This window comes from Salvelinus alpinus, chromosome 25 (assembly GCF_045679555.1).
Source record: "Salvelinus alpinus chromosome 25, SLU_Salpinus.1, whole genome shotgun sequence".
NCBI classification, from domain to species: Eukaryota; Metazoa; Chordata; class Actinopteri; order Salmoniformes; family Salmonidae; genus Salvelinus; species Salvelinus alpinus.
Genome location: NC_092110.1, coordinates 41157944 through 41177943, shown reverse-complemented (window position 1 = coordinate 41177943; position 20000 = coordinate 41157944). Strand labels below are relative to the sequence as shown.

General features: G+C 44.7%; 1 protein-coding gene across 2 annotated transcripts in view; it reads right to left on the bottom strand.

Annotated features, from left to right (window-relative positions):
• Positions 1-20000, bottom strand: part of LOC139553968 (prospero homeobox protein 1-like) — a 59319-nt gene that overhangs the window by 20959 nt on the left and 18360 nt on the right. For both annotated transcript variants that reach the window (XM_071366794.1, XM_071366795.1), the window contains exon 5: positions 7890-7997. In XM_071366794.1, coding sequence (XP_071222895.1) covers positions 7890-7997 — 108 coding nt within the window. The remainder of the gene's footprint in view (positions 1-7889; positions 7998-20000) is intronic.

The following is a 20000-nucleotide window of genomic DNA, read 5'->3' as shown; positions in this document are numbered from 1 at the left end:
ACTCACGCACGCACGCACGCACACGCACACGCACACGCACACGCACACGCACACAACACGAGCGACTCCAAAATGACACCATACATTATTTACCATTAATTTCTATTGGGCACATAATAATCTGAAACACAACCAAAACAAAAAGCAAATGAATCTAACAAGTTTGTAGAGTCACAAGCTTGATGTAATCATTGCGTTCTAGAAATATGAGACAGAATACTACTGTTTTTACTACTTTAATAAAAGTGAATTTGTCCCAATACCCTCCTTTTTTAGATATTTATTGTGTATTAGTATAAAATAAAATTATTTCCCCATTTTTTTAAACATATAATTTACACTATTTATACAAAAGTATGTGGACACACTTTCAAATTAGTGGATTCGGCTATTTCAGCCACACCCGTTGCTGACAAGTGTATAAAATCGAGCTCACAGCCATGCAATCTCCATAGACAAACATTGTCAGTAGAATGTCCCGTACTGAAGAGCTCAGTGACTTTCAACGTGGCACCGTCATAGGATGCCACCTTTCCAACAACTTCGGCGGATGCCAGGAGAACGCTACCTGCCCCAATGCATAGTGCCAACTGTAAAGTTTGGTGGAAGAGGAATAATGGTCTGGGGCTGTTTTTCATGGTTCGGGCCCCTTAGTTCCAGTGAAGGGAACTCTTAACGCTAAAGCATACAATGACATTCTAGATGATTCTGTGCTTCCAACTTTGTGGCAACAGTTTGGGGAAGGACTGTTCCTGTTTCAGCATGACAATGCCCCCGTGCACAAAGCAAAGTCCATACAGAGATGGGTGTCGAAAAACTTGACTGGCCTGCACTGAGCCCTGACCTCAACCCCATCTAACACCTTTGGGATGAATTGGAACGCCGACTGCGAGCCAGGTCTAATCGACCCAACATCAGTGCCCGACCTCACTAATGCTCTTGTGGCTGAATGGAAGCAAGTCCCCGCAGCAATGTTCCAACATCTAGTGGAAAGCCTTCCCAGACAAGTGGAGGCTGTTATAACAGCAAAGAGGGGACCAACTCCATATTAATGCTCATGATTTTGGAATGAGATGTTCAACGAGCAGGTGTCCACATACTTTTGGCTTGTGCACACACACATGCAGGCAGGCAGGCAGGCAGGCAGGCAGGCACAGACAGACAGACAGACAGACAGACAGACAGACAGACAGACAGACAGACAGACAGACAGACAGACAGACAGACAGACAGACAGACAGACAGACAGACAGAAACACCAATACAAACACAAGCACACACACTTACACATAGCAACACACATGCTCTAGTTACATAGTGAAAGTGCCTGACTTTTGAGCAGGCCATCATCTCTGTGTTGAGACGTATGGGGAGAGAGTGGTGTGTCTTCAGGGAGTTAGTAAGAGTCCTTAAGACCTTCGTTAAGACCTTCGTTAAGACCTTCGTTAAGACCTTCGTTAAGAGCTCGTTAGAACTCGTTAGTGACGAGGAGTTAGCTCTAATTACACGCTCGTTAGCATTCGGCGGTCCCATTCTGTGAGCTTGTGTGGCCTACCACTTCGCGGCTGAGCCGTTGTTGCTCCGAGACGTTTCCACTTCACAATAACATCCCTTACAGTTGACCGGGGGGGGGCAGCTCTAGAAATTTGACGAAGTCACTTGTTGGAAAGGTGACATCTTATGGTGGTGCCACTTTGAAGGTCACTCAGCTTTTCAGTACGGGCCACGCTACTGCCAGGGTGTGTCTATGGAAACGGCATGGCTGTGTGCTCGATTTGATACACCTGTCAGGAACGGGTAGCCAAATCAACTAGTTTGAAGGGGTGTCCACATACTTATGTCTCTCTGTGTCTGTGTACTGTATATTTGTGTGTGTAGTGTGTTGTGTGTCTGTGCGTGTGTAATTGTGTGTGTAACGGTAGTCAGTTCAACCCACTTCCCACAGTAAGGATCTCCCATTCCCAGAGCCTCCCTCTCTATTCAAGTCCAATTAGGAAGTAATTTATCCCCCACAGCAACTAACTGATCTGCCCAACACATGCTGGCTATTGTTCATGCTGGCTAGAGGGACGGGGGGGTGGAGGGAGGGAGGGAGGGAGGGAGAGAGAGAGAGAGAGAGAGAGAGAGAGAGAGAGAGAGAGAGAGAGAGAGAGAGAGAGAGAGAGAGAGAGAGAGAGAGAGAGAGAGAGAGAGAGAGAGAGAGAGAGAGAGAGAGAGAGAGAGAGAGAGAGAGAGAGAGAGAGAGAGAGAGAGAGAGAGAGAGAGAGAGAGAGAGAGAGAGAGAGAGAGAGAGAGAGAGAGAGAGAGAGAGAGACACAGAGAGAGAGAGAGAGAGAGACACAGAGAGAGAGACACAGAGAGAGAGACACAGAGAGAGACACACAGAGAGAGACACAGAGAGAGAGAGAGAGAGAGAGAGAGAGAGAGAGAGAGAGAGAGAGAGAGAGAGAGAGAGAGAGAGAGAGAGAGAGAGAGAGAGAGAGAGACAGAGAGAGAGAGAGAGAGACATAGAGAGAGAGAGAGAGAGAGAGAGAGAGATAGAGACATAGAGAGAGAGAGAGAGACAGAGAGAGAGAGAGAGAGACACAGAGAGAGAGAGAGAGAGAGAGACACAGAGAGAGAGAGAGAGAGAGAGACACAGAGAGAGAGAGAGAGAGAGAGAGAGAGAGAGAGAGAGAGAGAGAGAGAGAGAGAGAGAGAGAGAGAGACAGAGAGACAGAGAGAGAGAGAGAGAGACAGAGAGAGAGAGAGAGAGAGAGAGACAGAGAGACAGAGAGAGAGAGAGACAGAGAGAGAGACCCTTGAATCAGATCTCACCTGATTTGATGTACAGTCTGTTCATGCTGTTGAATGTGATGACACCATTTTACAGGACTCTACCATACATGATGATCTAAATACCTGCAGATTCAGGAGGATATCTTCAATATAATAATCCACTAAGGATTAGTGTTTCAGATTGTTTGATTTACTTTGTTTAGATTAAATTAGATTTAAACTGGTAGAGAGAGAGAGATTAAAACGTAATTGTAGTAATTAGTAATTGTAGAAAAAGGTAACTGTGCACACTGTAACGTAACAAAGTGTGGAAAAAGTCAAGAGGTTTGAATATTTTCCCAATGCACCGTATATATATAATGTGATGACAAAAAGGCTGTTAACGTGAGGCCATCGTATCCTTAGGGCTAGGAGCAGGTACTGCACACTTAGCAACCTGGTGTCCGACGACAACTGTCGCCACGGCAGCGGAATGAGGATGTGGCGTTGCCGCGAGGACGTAGTCACCGTGGATACAGGCCCGAGGGCAGCTGGTGTGTGTGTGTGTGTTTCTCATTTGAATAATGTGTCCTGAATCAGTCGTACGCTTCTTTAAACAACAAAACACACCTCGTAAATACCGCACAATCACTGCCTTTGTGTTGGTGTTGTTGTCTTGTGGTTTTAATTTGTTTGTTCACCCCTCCCTGTCCTCTGTCCTTCTCACCGGTTCCCCCCTTTCTCCCAGTCCGAAGAAACAGCCTGTCGAAAAAGGGTGGGAATGTTTGTGTGTGTGTGTGTGTGTGTGTGTGTGTGTGTGTGTGTGTGTGTGTGTGTGTGTGTGTGTGTGTGTGTGTTGTGTTGTGTTGTGTTGTGTTTGTCTAGTGGTATATATTCTGGTAATGTTATGTGTTATCCTGTTGTTGTGCGTTGTCTGCATAACATGTTTTGTTTTATAAATACAGTCAATTGAATCAAATTTTACATATAAACACATAAACCTTTGTGGGAAATATCGGGTCTGGTTCAGCGTTGACAGTGTATGTGTTTGTATGCGTGTGTACATATGTGTCTGTGTGTCTGTGAGAGAGATGGAGAATGTGAGGCCTTTTCACCCACCCCCCCCCCCATCAGATTAAGGCCAGTTATTATAATTGGGCGACAGACAGTTGGCAGAATGCTCCTCAGTGCCCCATCTGTGCCACACACACACACACGCACGCACGCACGCACACACACACACACACACACACACACACACACACACACACACACACACACACACACACACACACACACACACACACACACACACACACACACACACACACACACACACACACACACACACACACAGCCCGAGTGGAGATAGCAGGGGTACAGGGGAACTGTGCTACCATGTCACTGTGAATACTGTGTTACTATGTCACTGTGAATACTGTGTTACTGTGTCACTGTGAATACTGTGTTACTGTGTTACTATGTCACTGTGAATACTGTGTTACTATGTCACTGTGAATACTGTGTTACTGTGTCACTGTGAATACTGTGTTACTGTGTTACTATGTCACTGTGAATACTGTGTTACTATGTCACTGTGAATACTGTATTACTATGTCACTGTGTTACTGTGTTACTATGTCACTGTGTTACTGTGTTACTATGTCACTGTGTTACTGTGTTACTATGTCACTGTGTTACTATGTTACTAAGTCACTGTGAATACTGTGTTACTATGTCACTGTGTTACTATGTCACTGTGTTACTATGTTACTATGTCACTGTGTTACTGTGTTACTATGTCACTGTGTTACTGTGTTACTATGTCACTGTGTTACTGTGTTACTATGTCACTGTGAATACTGTGTTACTATGTCACTGTGCTACTGTGTTACTATGTCACTGTGTTACTGTGTTACTATGTCACTGTGAATACTGTGTTACTATGTCACTGTGAATACTGTGTTACTATGTCACTGTGAATACTGTGTTACTATGTCACTGTGTTACTGTGTTACTATGTCACTGTGAATACTGTGTTACTATGTCACTGTGAATGCTGTGTTACTATGTCACTGTGAATACTGTGTCACTGTGTTACTATGTCACTGTGTTACTGTGTCACTATGTCACTGTGTTACTGTGTTACTATGTCACTGTGAATACTGTGTTACTATGTCACTGTGTTACTATGTCACTGTGAATACTGTGTCACTGTGTTACTATGTCACTGTGTTACTGTGTCACTATGTCACTGTGTCACTGTGTTACTATGTCACTGTGTTACTGTGTCACTATGTCACTGTGTTACTGTGTTACTATGTCACTGTGTCACTGTGTTACTGTGTCACTGTGTTACTGTGTAACTATGTCACTGTGAATACTGTGTTACTATGTCACTGTGTTACTATGTCACGGTGTTACTGTGTAACTATGTCACTGTGCTACTGTGTTACTATGTCACTGTGCTACTGTGTTACTATGTCACTGTGCTACTGTGTTACTATGTCACTGTGCTACTGTGTTACTATGTCACTGTGCTACTGTGTTACTATGTCACTGTGCTACTGTGTTACTATGTCACTGTGCTACTGTGTTACTATGTCACTGTGCTACTGTGTTACTATGTCACTGTGTTACTGTGTTACTATGTCACTGTGCTACTGTGTTACTATGTCACTGTGCTACTGTGTTACTATGTCACTGTGTTACTGTGTTACTATGTCACTGTGTTACTGTGTCACTATGTCACTGTGTTACTGTGTTACTATGTCACTGTGTTACTGTGTCACTATGTCACTGTGTTACTGTGTTACTATGTCACTGTGTTACTGTGTTACTATGTCACTGTGTTACTGTGTCACTGTGTCACTGTGTTACTGTGTTACTATGTCACTGTGTTACTGTGTCACTATGTCACTGTGTTACTGTGTCAGTATGTCACTGTGTTAGTGTGTTACTATGTCACTGTGAATACTGTGTTACTATGTCACTGTGTTAGTGTGTTACTATGTCACTGTGTTAGTGTGTTACTATGTCACTGTGAATACTGTGTTACTATGTCACTGTGTTACTGTGTTACTATGTCACTGTGAATACTGTGTTACTATGTCACTGTGTTAGTGTGTTACTATGTCACTGTGTTACTGTGTTACTATGTCACTGTGAATACTGTGTTACTATGTCACTGTGTTAGTGTGTTACTATGTCACTGTGTTACTGTGTTACTATGTCACTGTGTTAGTGTGTTACTATGTCACTGTGAATACTGTGTAACTATGTCACTGTGTTACTGTGTTACTATGTCACTGTGTCACTGTGTTACTGTGTTAGTGTGTTACTATGTCACTGTGAATACTGTGTAACTATGTCACTGTGTTACTGTGTTACTATGTCACTATGTCACTGTGTCACTGTGTTACTGTGTTACTATGTTACTGTGTTAGTGTGTTACTATGTCACTGTGAATACTGTGTAACTATGTCACTGTGTTACTGTGTTACTATGTCACTGTGTCACTGTGTTACTGTGTCACTGTGTCACTGTGTTACTATGTCACTGTGTCACTGTGTCACTGTGTTACTGTGTTACTGTGTTACTATGTCACTGTGTTACTGTGTTACTATGTTACTGTGTTAGTGTGTTACTATGTCACTGTGAATACTGTGTAACTATGTCACTGTGTTACTGTGTTACTATGTCACTGTGTCACTGTGTTACTGTGTCACTGTGTCACTGTGTTACTATGTCACTGTGTCACTGTGTTACTGTGTCACTGTGTTACTGTGTTACTATGTCACTGTGTTACTGTGTTACTGTGTCACTGTGTTACTGTGTCACTGTGTCACTGTGTTACTGTGTCACTGTGTTACTGTGTTACTATGTCACTGTGTTACTGTGTCACTGTGTTACTGCGTTACTATGTCACTGTGTTACTGTGTCACTGTGTCACTGTGTTACTATGTCACTGTGTTACTGTGTTACTATGTTACTGTGTGTCAGGAATGAAATAATAAGTCAAAGGGGTGTTAGCACAGAGAGGGGGAGATGAGGAAGAGATAAGAAGAGTAGCGAGACAGAGGCAAGGAGAGGAGTAAAGAGGAGAGCAGTGGAGAGGAGTAAAGAGGAGAGGAGAGGAGTAAAGAGGAGAGGAGTAAAGAGGAGAGGAGAGGAGTAAAGAGGAGAGGAGTAAAGAGGAGAGGAGAGGAGTAAAGAGGAGAGGAGTGGAGAGGAGTAATGAGGAGAGGAGTAAAGAGGAGGGGAGTAAAGAGGAGAGGAGTAAAGAGTGGAGGAGAGGAGTAAAGAGGAGAGGAGTAAAGAGGAGAGGAGAGGAGTAAAGAGGAGAGCAGTGGAGAGGAGTAAAGAGGAGAGGAGTAAAGAGGAGAGGAGAGGAGTAAAGAGGAGAGGAGTAAAGAGGAGAGGAGAGGAGTAAAGAGGAGATGAGTAAAGAGGAGAGGAGAGGAGTAATGAGGAGAGGAGTAAAGAGGAGGGGAGTAAAGAGGAGAGGAGTAAAGAGTGGAGGAGTAAAGAGGAGAGGAGTAAAGAGGAGAGGAGAGGAGTAAAGAGGAGAGGAGTGGAGAGGAGTAATGAGGAGAGGAGTAAAGAGGAGAGGAGTAAAGAGGAGAGGAGTAAAGAGGAGAGGAGTGGAGAGGAGAGGAGTAAAGAGGAGAGGAGTAAAGAGGAGAGGAGTAAAGAGGAGAGGAGTGGAGAGGAGAGGAGTAAAGAGGAGAGGAGTAAAGAGGAGAGGAGTGGAGAGGAGTAATGAGGAGAGGAGTAAAGAGGAGAGGAGTAAAGAGGAGAGGAGTAAAGAGGAGAGGAGTGGAGAGGAGAGGAGTAAAGAGGAGAGGAGTAAAGAGGAGAGGAGTAAAGAGGAGAGGAGAGGAGAGGAGTAAAGAGGAGAGGAGTAAAGAGGAGAGGAGTAAAGAGGAGAGGAGTAAAGAGGAGAGGAGTGGAGAGGAGAGGAGTAAAGAGGAGAGGAGTAAAGAGGAGAGGAGTAAAGAGGAGAGGAGTAAAGAGGAGAGGAGTGGAGAGGAGAGGAGTAAAGAGGAGAGGAGTAAAGAGGAGAGGAGTGGAGAGGAGAGGAGAGGAGTAAAGAGGAGAGGAAAGGAGAGGAGAGGAAGTGCGATGCTTACCTTGACGTCTGAGAAGAACGTCTTGAGCATGTTGGATGAAGGGTATCTGCTGTAGAAGAACATGAGCTTGGCCTTCTTCAGATGGTTGGGAGACAAGCCCTCCTGGATCTGACATGGCCTCCGTCAAGGAACGCAGTACACATTTACATTTTAGTCTTTTCCAGAGCAACTTTCAGTTCGTCCATTCATCTTAAAGTAGCTCGGTAAGACAATCACATCAGTTAGTCCATTTATCTTAAAACTTCTCAGGGCTAGGCCCCTTTTTTCTAAATTTCTGACTGAATGACGTGCCCAAAGTATACGGCCTGTAGTTCAGGCCCTGAAGCCAGGATATGCAAATAATTGGTACCATTGGAAAGAAAACACCTTGATGTTTGTAGAAATGTTAAAATAATGTAGGACAATATAACACAATAGATATGTTAGGAGGATATCCAAAGAAAAAACAAATGGAATTATTTTTATGAGAGACCATCCTCTTAGAAATGCAAGAGAAAGGTCATATTGTAAAATAGTGTCCACATGGTGTCAGCAGTCTATGTTCAAAGTTTCAGGCTTGTAGCTTCAGAAATGAATAAGAAATAACAGTTTTAGTATCAGGACACAGACTTGGAAATCTGTGTCTTTGCCCGCCACGACGAAGTTGCACACCTGCTAAAATCGGTTTCCTATTGGACATACTTCTTTCCGAAAGAAATATTGTAGTTTGATTACATTTTAGGGTGTCTGAGGAGTAAATAGAAACGTATTTTGACTTGTTGAAACAAAGTTTAGGGATAGATTTTCAGATTTCTTTATCTGCACGTTGAACGAGTGGATTACTCAAAACGATATAAAAAATGATTTTATCAAACAAAACGACACTACCTGTTACAGCTGGGACCCTTTGGATGACAAATCAGAGGAAGATTTTCAAAAAGTAAGTGAATATTTATTCTTTATATGTGAATGTATGAAACCTGTGCCTGTGGAAAAATATGTTGATGTTGTGTCACCGTCCTCAAACAATCGCATGGCATGTTTTCGCTGTAATAGCTACTGTAAATCAGACAGTGCAGTTAGATTAACAATAATATAAGCTTTCAGCCGATATAAAATGTACCTAAATGTTTAAAATCCATAATATTTATTTTTAATTGATTTGAATTACGCTCCGTCCAGTTTCACGGGAAGTTGTTCCGCTAGCAGGACACCGATCCTTAAAGTAGCTAGGACACCGATCCTTAAAGTAGCTAGGACACCGATCCTTAAAGTAGCTAGGACACCGGTCCTTAAAGTAGCTAGGACACCGGTCCAGTAGCTAGGACACCAATCCTTAAAGTAGCTAGGACACCGATCCTTAAAGTAGCTAGGACACCGATCCTTAAAGTAGCTAGGACACCGGTCCAGTAGCTAGGACACCGATCCTTAAAGTAGCTAGGACACCGATCCTTAAAGTAGCTAGGACACCGATCCTTAAAGTAGCTAGGACACCGATCCAGTAGCTAGGACACCGGTCCTTAAAGTAGCTAGGACACCGGTGCAGTAGCTAGGACACCGGTCCAGTAGCTAGGACACCGATCCAGTAGCTAGTACACCGATCCAGTAGCTAGGACACCGATCCTTAAAGTAGCTCGGTAAGACAACCACATCAGTCATAGTATGTAAAACTTTTATACCAGTATAGCACATTCTGTTCACCTAACCTACTTTACAACATTAACCCACGATTAAAAATGATGATTTAAAATCAAAACTCTTTGCACGCACGCACGCACCCACCCACGCACGCACGCACGCACGCACGCACGCACAGTGTGCCCAGAGTGTGTGTGTGTGTGTGTGTGTGTGTGTGTGTGTGTGTGTGTGTGTGTGTGTGTGTGTGTGTGTGTGTGTGTGTGTGTGTGTGTGTGTGTGTGTGTGTGTGTGTGTGCGTGTGTGTTGGAGAACAGCTGTGCCCTCTCTCTGTGGCGTGCTGCCATTAACAGTTCTATAATCTATCAGACAAGAGGGGACACAGGGGACCAATCAATAGAGGCCTGCAAGTTCAATTAACACCCACCCCTCCCCCTGCCATCCCCTAAAGAGGTCCTAAATCTCACCCCTCTGGAGACACAGGGGGAGAGGGCAGGGGGGAAAGAGGCGAAGAGAGGAAAGAAAAAAGGGGAGAGGGCAGGGGGGAAAGAGGCGAAGAGAGGAGAGGGGAGAGGCGAGAAAGGAGAGGAGGAGGAGAGAAAGGAGAGGGTAGAGGAGAGGAGAGGGGAGAAAAGAGAGGAGAGGAAGGAGAGGAGAGGGGAGAGGAGAGGGGAGAAAAGAGAGGAGAGGAAGGAGAGGAGAGGGGAGAGGAGAGGGGAGAGAGGAGAGGGGAGAAAAGAGAGGAGAGGAAGGAGAGGAGAGGAGAGGGGAGAGGAGAGAAAGGAGAGGGGAGAGGAGAGGAGAGAAAAGAGAGGGGAGAGGAGAGAGGAGAGAAAGGAGAAGCGAGGGGAGAGGAGAGAAAGGAGAGGGGAGAGGAGACGAGAGGTAGGGGAGGGAAGAGGGGAAGAGGAGAGTGCCCTTTAAGCTCATCACTAAGCTCAGGGCCTGGGACTGAAACCTATTTTAATATATACCAGTATTGATGTAGGAACCGGTTTGGCTTTTTAGTTTACCTCCTATAACAGTATTTTAATGTTTGTTTTGTAAATGTGACATGAAACTCACACCAAGCCCTGCCCCCTTCCACACCAAGCCCCACCCCCTCCCTCACCAAGCCCCACCACTTCCTTCACCAAGCCCCCTTCCACACCAAGCCCCACCCCTCCCTCACCAAGCCCTGCCCCCTGTCACTCAAAGAATGAACACGAAGTCACATTCACTTTCTTGCGGTTCAGTCAGAGCAGGGAGATGTTGGTAACAATGGTGCTGCTTTCTACAAGCGTTCTATAATTACACTATTAAATAGTTTGTGTATTTTACTGTTTGCTAGTTTGTCTTTTCTTAGCAATTCAAGCTAAAATAAATTGTATTAGCCGCTAATGCTAATCGAAGCTTAGCTGGCTAGCTAGCTTGCTAAATGTACTAAGAGTCAGAGAAAACGTAGCTAGCTACTACAGCCTGATACTAGTGCTGATGTAGGCTTAGATAACCATGTTGTTTGTGAAACGGTATCTTCTAGATCAGAGAGGAATAGGCAAAGCATGAATATTTTAGCTAGCTAACTACATGAGGTAAGAAAACATCTAATGTAACATCTAATTAGGTTCCCCTGGAAACACTGACCAACACCTTTTAATTCCCCTACCCTGTCAATAATTCCTCCCTGGCTTATTAATTCGTTGTCATGTCAAACAACAATTTATTCAAGGTACTGCCCACTATATTCTAATTATAACATTATATGAATCATTCTATTTCCATGATTCCAACAGTTCACCAATTAATTAGGCCTAGATTTTTGTTGGCCATATCATGCAGCTCTGCGGGGCAATATGCTTATGTTTCTGCATCTACAAACACAGACATATTGCTAGGTATTACTGTTGTAGCTAGAAACACAAGCATAATGCTAGGTATTACTGTTGGAGCTACAAACACAAGCATAATGCTAGGTATTACTGTTGGAGCTACAAACACAAGCATAATGCTAGGTATTACTGTTGTAGCTAGAAACACAAGCATAATGCTAGGTATTACTGTTGTAGCTAGAAACACAAGCATAATGCTAGGTATTACTGTTGTAGCTAGAAACACAAGCATAATGCTAGGTATTACTGTTGGAGCTACAAACACAGGCATAATGCTAGGTATTACTGTTGGAGCTACAAACACAAGCATAATGCTAGGTATTACTGTTGTAGCTACAAACACAAGCATAATGCTAGGTATTACTGTTGTAGCTAGAAACACAAGCATAATGCTAGGTATTACTGTTGGAGCTACAAACACAAGCATAATGCTAGGTATTACTGTTGTAGCTAGAAACACAAGCATAATGCTAGGTATTACTGTTGTAGCTAGAAACACAAGCATAATGCTAGGTATTACTGTTGTAGCTAGAAACACAAGCATAATGCTAGGTATTACTGTTGGAGCTACAAACACAGGCATAATGCTAGGTATTACTGTTGGAGCTACAAACACAAGCATAATGCTAGGTATTACTGTTGTAGCTACAAACACAAGCATAATGCTAGGTATTACTGTTGTAGCTAGAAACACAAGCATAATGCTAGGTATTACTGTTGTAGCTAGAAACACAAGCATAATGCTAGGTATTACTGTTGTAGCTAGAAACACAAGCATAATGCTAGGTATTACTGTTGGAGCTACAAACACAGGCATAATGCTAGGTATTACTGTTGGAGCTACAAACACAAGCATAATGCTAGGTATTACTGTTGTAGCTACAAACACAAGCATAATGCTAGGTATTACTGTTGTAGCTAGAAACACAAGCATAATGCTAGGTATTACCGTTGGAGCTACAAACACAAGCATATTGCTAGGTATTACTGTTGGAGCTACAAACACAAGCATAATGCTAGGTATTACTGTTGTAGCTACAAACACAAGCATATTGCTAGGTATTACTGTTGGAGCTACATACACAAGCATATTGCTAGGTATTACTGTTGTAGCTACAAACACAAGCATATTGCTAGGTATTACTGTTGGAGCTACATACACAAGCATTTCACTGCACCTGCTATAACATCTGCAAATCTGTGTCGGCGACCAATAAACTTTGATTTTATTTGAGCTAGGGAGAGAGGTGGAGTGGAGGCCAAAGAGAGAGGAGGCCAGAGAGAGAGGAGGAGAGGAGGCCAGAGAGAGAGGAGGAGAGGAGGCCAGAGAGAGAGAGGAGGAGAGGAGGCCAGAGAGAGATGAGGAGAGGAGGCCAGAGAGAGAGGAGGAGAAGAGGCCAGAGAGAGAGGAGGAGAGGAGGCCAGAGAGAGAGAGGAGGAGAAGGTAGAGAGAGGAGGAGAGGAGGCCAGAGAGAGAGGAGGAGAGGAGGCCAGAGAGAGAGGAGGAGAGGAGGCCAGAGAGAGAGGAGGAGAGGAGGCCAGAGAGAGAGGAGGAGAGGAGGCCAGAGAGAGAGGAGGAGAGGAGGCCAGAGAGAGAGGAGGAGAGGAGGCCAGAGAGAGGGGAGGAGAGGAGGCCAGAGAGAGAGGAGGAAAGGAGTCCAGAGAGAGAGGAGGAGAGGAGGCCAGAGAGAGAGGAGGAGAGGAGGCCAGAGAGAGAGGAGGAGAGGAGGCCAGAGAGAGAGGAGGAGAGGAGCTCAGAGAGAGAGGAGGAAAGGAGTCCAGAGAGAGAGGAGGAGAGGAGGCCAGAGAGAGAGGAGGAGAGGAGGCCAGAGTGAGAGGAGGAGAGGAGGCCAGAGAGAGAGGAGGAGAGGAGCTCAGAGAGAGAGGAGGAGAGGAGGCCAGAGAGAGAGGAGGAGAGGATGCCAGAGAGAGAGGAGGAGAGGAGGCCAGAGAGAGAAGAGGAGGAGAGGAGCTCAGAAAGAGAGGAGGAGAGGAGGCCAGAGAGAGAGGAGGAGAGGAGGCCAGAGAGAGAGGAGGAGAGGAGGCCAGAGAGAGAGGAGGAGAGGAGGCCAGAGAGAGAGGAGGAGAGAAGGCCAGAGTGAGAGGAGGAGAGGAGGCCAGAGAGAGAGGAGGAGAGGAGGCCAGAGAGAGAGGAGGAGAGGAGGCCAGAGAGAGAGGAGGAGAGGAGGCCAGAGAGAGAGGAGGAGAGGAGGCCAGAGAGAGAGAGGAGGAGAAGGTAGAGAGAGGAGGAGAGGAGGCCAGAGAGAGAGGAGGAGAGGAGGCCAGAGAGAGAGGAGGAGAGGAGGCCAGAGAGAGAGGAGGCCAGAGAGAGAGGAGGAGAGGAGGCCAGAGAGAGAGGAGGAGAGGAGGCCAGAGAGAGAGGAGGAGAGGAGGCCAGAGTGAGAGGAGGAGAGGAGGCCAGAGAGAGAGGAGGAGAGGAGGCCAGAGAGAGAGGAGGAGAGGAGGCCAGAGAGAGAGGAGGAGAGGAGGCCAGAGTGAGAGGAGGAGAGGAGGCCAGAGAGAGAGGAGGAGAGGAGGCCAGAGAGAGAGGAGGAGAGGAGGCCAGAGAGAGAGGAGGAGAGGAGGCCAGAGAGAGAGGAGGAGAGGAGGCCAGAGAGAGAGGAGGAGAGGAGGCCAGAGAGAGAAGAGGAGAGGAGGCCAGAGTGAGAGGAGGAGAGGAGGCCAGAGAGAGAAGAGGAGAGGAGGCCAGAGAGAGGAGGAGAGGAGGCCAGAGAGAGAGGAGGAGAGGAGGCCAGAGAGAGAGAGGAGGAGAAGGTAGAGAGAGGAGGAAAGGAGTCCAGAGAGAGAGGAGGAGAGGAGGCCAGAGAGAGAGGAGGAGAGGAGGCCAGAGAGAGAGGAGGAGAGGAGGCCAGAGAGAGAGAGGAGGAGAAGGTAGAGAGAGGAGGAAAGGAGTCCAGAGAGAGAGGAGGAGAGGAGGCCAGAGAGAGAGGAGGAGAGGAGGCCAGAGAGAGAGGAGGAGAGGAGGCCAGAGAGAGAGAGGAGGAGAGGAGGCCAGAGAGAGAGAGGAGGAGAGGAGGCCAGAGAGAGAGAGGTGGAGAGGAGGCCAGACACAACATGTGGCCTATTATTAGTATTAGTATTATTATTATTATTATTAGTGTTATTATTAGTAATATTATTATTAGTAGCAGTAGTATTAGTAGTATTATTAGTATTATTAGTATTATTATTAGTAGTATTAGTATTATTATTATTAGTTATAGTATTATTAGTATTATTAATAGTAGTATTAGTATTAGTAGTATTATTATTAATCATCCCAGTCTGTGTTTGTGTGAAACTCTGAATCCCAGGTGTTTAATGACTGTTCTCTCAGTTAATCCCCTGAACTGGCCCTGACACCCTTGTAGTTCACACACACACACACACACACACACACACACACACACACACACACACACACACACACACACACACACACACACACACACACACACACACACACACACACACACACACACACACACACACACACACACACACACACAAGGACACCCAGACCCATATATAGACTGCTCACCCTTGTTTTTGGAAAAAGGATCACAGTAAATCGTGTGATTACATGGTGTTTAAGGTCATTTGCTCTGTTTCATATTGAGGTAAAAGTATACAGCTGCAACTCCGAACAACAAAAACTGACCTGACTGACTGACTGACTGGCTGACTGACCTGACTGACTGGCTGACCTGACTGACCTGACTGACCTGACTGACCTGACTGACCTGACTGACCTGACTGACTGGCTGACTGACCTGACTGACCTGACTGACCTGACCTGACCTGACTGACTGACTGACTGACCTGACTGACCTGACTGACTGACTGACTGACTGACTGACTGACTGACCTGACTGACTGGCTGACTGACCTGACTGACTGACTGACCTGACTGACCTGAGTGACTGACTGACTGACTGACCTGAGTGACTGGCCGACTAACCTGATTGACTGACCTGACTGACCTGACTGACCTGAGTGACTGACCTGACTGACTGACTGACCTGACTGACTGACTGACTGACCTGACTGACCTGACTGACCTGAGTGACTGGCTGACTAACCTGATTGACTGACCTGACTGACCTGACTGACCTGAGTGACTGACCTGACTGACTGACTGACCTGACTGACTGATTGACTGACCTGAGTGACTGACCTGACTGACCTCAGTGACCTGGCTGACCTGACTGACTGGCCTGCCTAACCTGACTGACCTGACTGACTTGACTGACTGACCTGACTGACTGAGCTGACTAGAACTGAAGACAAGACAAACCCCAAACAAGTTAGCCTCTTGACGCTAGGGGTCAGATTTTTTTTTTTAAATAACGCTCCCAAGGTAAACGGACTATTTCTCAGGTCCAGATCATAGAATATGCATATAATTTTCAGATTAGGATAGAAAACACTCCAAAGTTTCCAAAACTGTCTAAATATTGTCTGTGAGTATAACAAAACTGATTCTGCAGGCGAAAACCTGAGAAAATCTAACCCGGAAGTGATTTTTTTATTTTTTTTATCTGTGTTTCCTGGCCCGTCTTTCTTCCATTTAAAGGGGTATCAACCAGATTCCTTTTCAAATGGCTTCCTCAGGCTGTGACCAGGCTTTAGACATAGTTTCAGGCTTTTATTTTGAAAAATGAGCGAGATTTTTCAAAAGTAGTCAGGTGTCCTCTGAATAGTTCCTGCGCGCGAGTGGGGTAGCTCTCCATTTTCCTTTTCTCTCTTATTGAATAGGTTACGGTCCTGTTGAAATATTATCGATTATGTTTGTTAAAAACAACCTGAGGATTGATTATAAAAAACATTTGACATGTTTCTACGACCATTACGGACACTTTTTGGAATTTTCGTCGAACGGAACGAGGCTTTGGTTTTATGAACATAACGCGCAACCCAAATGGCGTTTTTTTGTTATAAAAGTAATATTTATTGAACAAAAAGAACATTTGTTGTGTAACTGGGAGTCTCGTGAGCGCAAACATACGAAGATTATCAAAAGTAAGCGATTAATTTTATTGCTTTTCTGACTTTCGTGACCAAGCTAACCAAGCTAATATAAGGCTAACTGTTCTAGCATTGATTGATACACTCACAAAAGCTTAGATTGCTTTCGTTGCAAAGCATATTTTCAAAATCTGACACGATAGGTGGATTAACAACAAGCTAAGCTGTGTTTTGGTATATTTCACTTGTGATTGCATGATTATAAATATTTTTTGTAATATTTTTTAATCCGATACGTTTGGGAATTTTCTTCTGCCTTTCAGCACCGGAACGAGGCTGTAGTTTTCTGAACATAACGCGCAACCCAAATGACGATTTTTTGTTATAAAAGTAATATTTATCGAACAAAAATAACATTTATTGTGTAATTGGGAGTCTCGTGAGTGCAAACATCCGAAGATTATCAAAGGTAAGCGATTAATTTTATTGCTTTTCTGACTTTCGTGACCATGCAAATTTTGGGCTAGCTGTTCTAGCATTGATTGATACACTCACAAAAGCTTGGATTTCTTTCTCTGTAAACCATATTTTCAAAATCTGACACGATAGGTGCATTAACTTCAAGCTAAGCTGTGTTTTGATATATTTCACTTGCATGATTATAAATATTTTTAGTAATATTTTGCGCCCTGCAATTCAGCGGTTGTTTAGGAAAATGATCCCGTAAAAGGGATCCGTAGCGCGGAGAAGTTAACAGGGTGCAAACTAACAGATAATACACCTAAGAAATTAATATTGCACACTCTAAATCATTTATATTATATAGATTATGTTATTTTTACATAAAATAATCTAGAGTGCATCATTCTTTATTTTCAAAATAAACTGAATGTAGTCACTCATAACATCACTGAATGTATTCATAAATGCCTTTTATGCTCGCTTCAAGGCAAGCAACACTGAAGCATGCACGAGAGCACCAGCTGTTCTTGATGACTGTGTGATAATGCTCTCAGTAGCCGACGTGAGCAAGACTTTTAAACAGGTCAACATTCACAAAGCCGTGGGGCTAGAAGGGATTACCAGGACGTGTACTTAATTAAAGCATGCGCGGACCAACTGACAAGTGTCTTCACTGACATTTTCAACCTCTCCCTGACCAAGTTTGTAATACCTACATGTTTCTAGCAGACCACCATAGTCCCTGTGCCCAAGGAAGCGAAGGTAACCTGCCTAAATGATTACCGCTCCGTAGCACTCACATCAGTAGCCATGAAGTGCTTTGAAAAGCTGGTCATGTCTAACATCAACAGCATCCTCCCGGATACCCAAAACCCTCATTCCGCCCCAACAGATCCACAGATGATGCAATCTCAATCGCATTCCACACTGCCCTTTCCCACCTGGACAAAAGGAACACCTATGTGGGAATGCTGTTCATTGACTACAGTTCAGCGTTCAACACCATACGGCCCACGAAGCTCATCATTAAGCTAATGACCCTGGGACTAAACACCTACCTCTGCAACTGGATCCTGGACTTCCTGACAGGCCGCCCCAGGTGGTGAGGGTAGGCAACAAATCAAATCAAATTTTATTTGTCACATACACGTCCACCACACTGATCCTCAACACTGGGGGCCCTCGGGGGTGTGTACTTAGTCCCCTCCTGTATTCCCTGTTCACCCACGACTACATGGCCAAACACGACTCCAACACCATCATTAAGTTTGCTGACGACACAACAGTGGTAGGCCTGATCACCGACAACGATGAGACAGCCTATAGGGAAGAGGTCAGAGAACTGGCAGTGTGGTGCCAGGACAACAACCTCTCCCTCAACGTGAGCAAGACAAAGGAGCTGATCGTGGACTACAGGAAAAGGCGGGCCGAACAGGCCCCCATTACCATCGACGGGGCTGTAGTGGAGCGGGTCGAGAGTTTCAAGTTCTTTGGTGTCCACATCACCAACAAACTATCATGGTCCAAACACATCAAGACAGTTGTGAGGAGGGCAAGACAAAACTTATTCCCCACAGGAGACTGAAAAGATTTGGCACGGGTCCTCAGATCCTCAAAAGGTTCTACAGCTGCACCATCGAGAGAGCATCCTGACGGTTTTCATCACCGCCTGGTACGGCAACTGACCGTCAGGCATTACAGAGGGTAGTGCGTACAGCCCAGTACATCACTGGGGCCAAGCTTCCTGCCATCCAGGACCTATATAATAGCTGGTGTCAGAGGAAAGCACATAAAATTGTCAGAGACTCCAGTCACCCAAGTCATAGACTGTTTTCTCTGCTACCACACGGCAAGCGGTACCGGAGCGCCAAGTCTCGGACCAAAAGGCTCCTGAACAGCTTCTACCCCCAAGCTATAAGACTGCTGAACAGTTAATCAAATGGCCACCGGACTATTTACATTGACCCCCATTTGTTTTGTACACTGCTGCTACTCACTGTTTATTATCTATGCATAGTCACTTCACCCCTACCTACATGTACAAATGACCTCTAACCTGTACCCCCGCACACTGGCTCGGTACCGGTACCCCTGTATATAGCCTCGTTATTGTTGTTATTTTATTGTGTTACTTTTATTTATTTTTTACTTCAGTTTATTTGGTAAATATTTTCTTCTTGAACTGCACTGTTGGTTAAGGGCTTGTAAGTAAGCATTTCACGTTAAGGTCTACACTTGTATTCGGCGCATGTGACAATAAAGTTTGATTTGATTTTCATAACAGTACTGAATGTAGTCACTCATAACAGTACTGAATGTAGTCACTCATAACAGTACTGAATGTAGTCACTCATAACAGTACTGAATGTAGTCACTCATAACAGTACTGAATGTAGTCACTCACAACAGTACTGAATGTTGTCACTCATAACAGTACTGAATGTAGTCACTCATAACAGTACTGAATGTAGTCACTCATAACAGTACTGAATGTAGTCACTCATAACAGTACTGAATGCACTCATAAGAATATAATTGAAGGATATCACAGAAATGTGTTAAAATAAGCATAATTACATCTCCCTATCTCCCTATCTCTCTGCTATCTACTATCTACTATCTACTTAACATGTATTCAACCCTATGTCTCTGTCTCTGCTATCTACCTAACATGTATTCAACCCTATCTCCCTGTCTCTCTGCTATCTACCTAACATGTATTCAACCCTATCTCCCTGTCTCTCTGCTTTCTACCTAACATGTATTCAACCCTATCTCCCTGTCTCTCTGCTATCTACCTAACATGTATTCAAACCTATCTCCCTGTCTCTCTGCTATCTACCTAACATGTATTCAAACCTATCTCTTTGTCTTTCTACTATCTAGTTAACATGTATTCAAACCTATCTCTTTGCACCGTCATCACTATAGTCTGATGCTGCACCTGTTTTCAACAGATTAGATGATACTAGTTATGACGAGGAGTCAGAACTAACGAGAGCACCGTCATCACTATAGTCTGATGCTGCACCTGTTTTCAACAGATTAGATGATACTAGTTACGACGAGGAGTCAGAACTAACGAGAGCACCGTCATCACTATAGTCTGATGCTGCACCTGTTTTCAACAGATTAGATGATACTAGTTACGACGAGGAGTCAGAACTAACGAGAGCACTACGGAGAACGCAACAAGCAG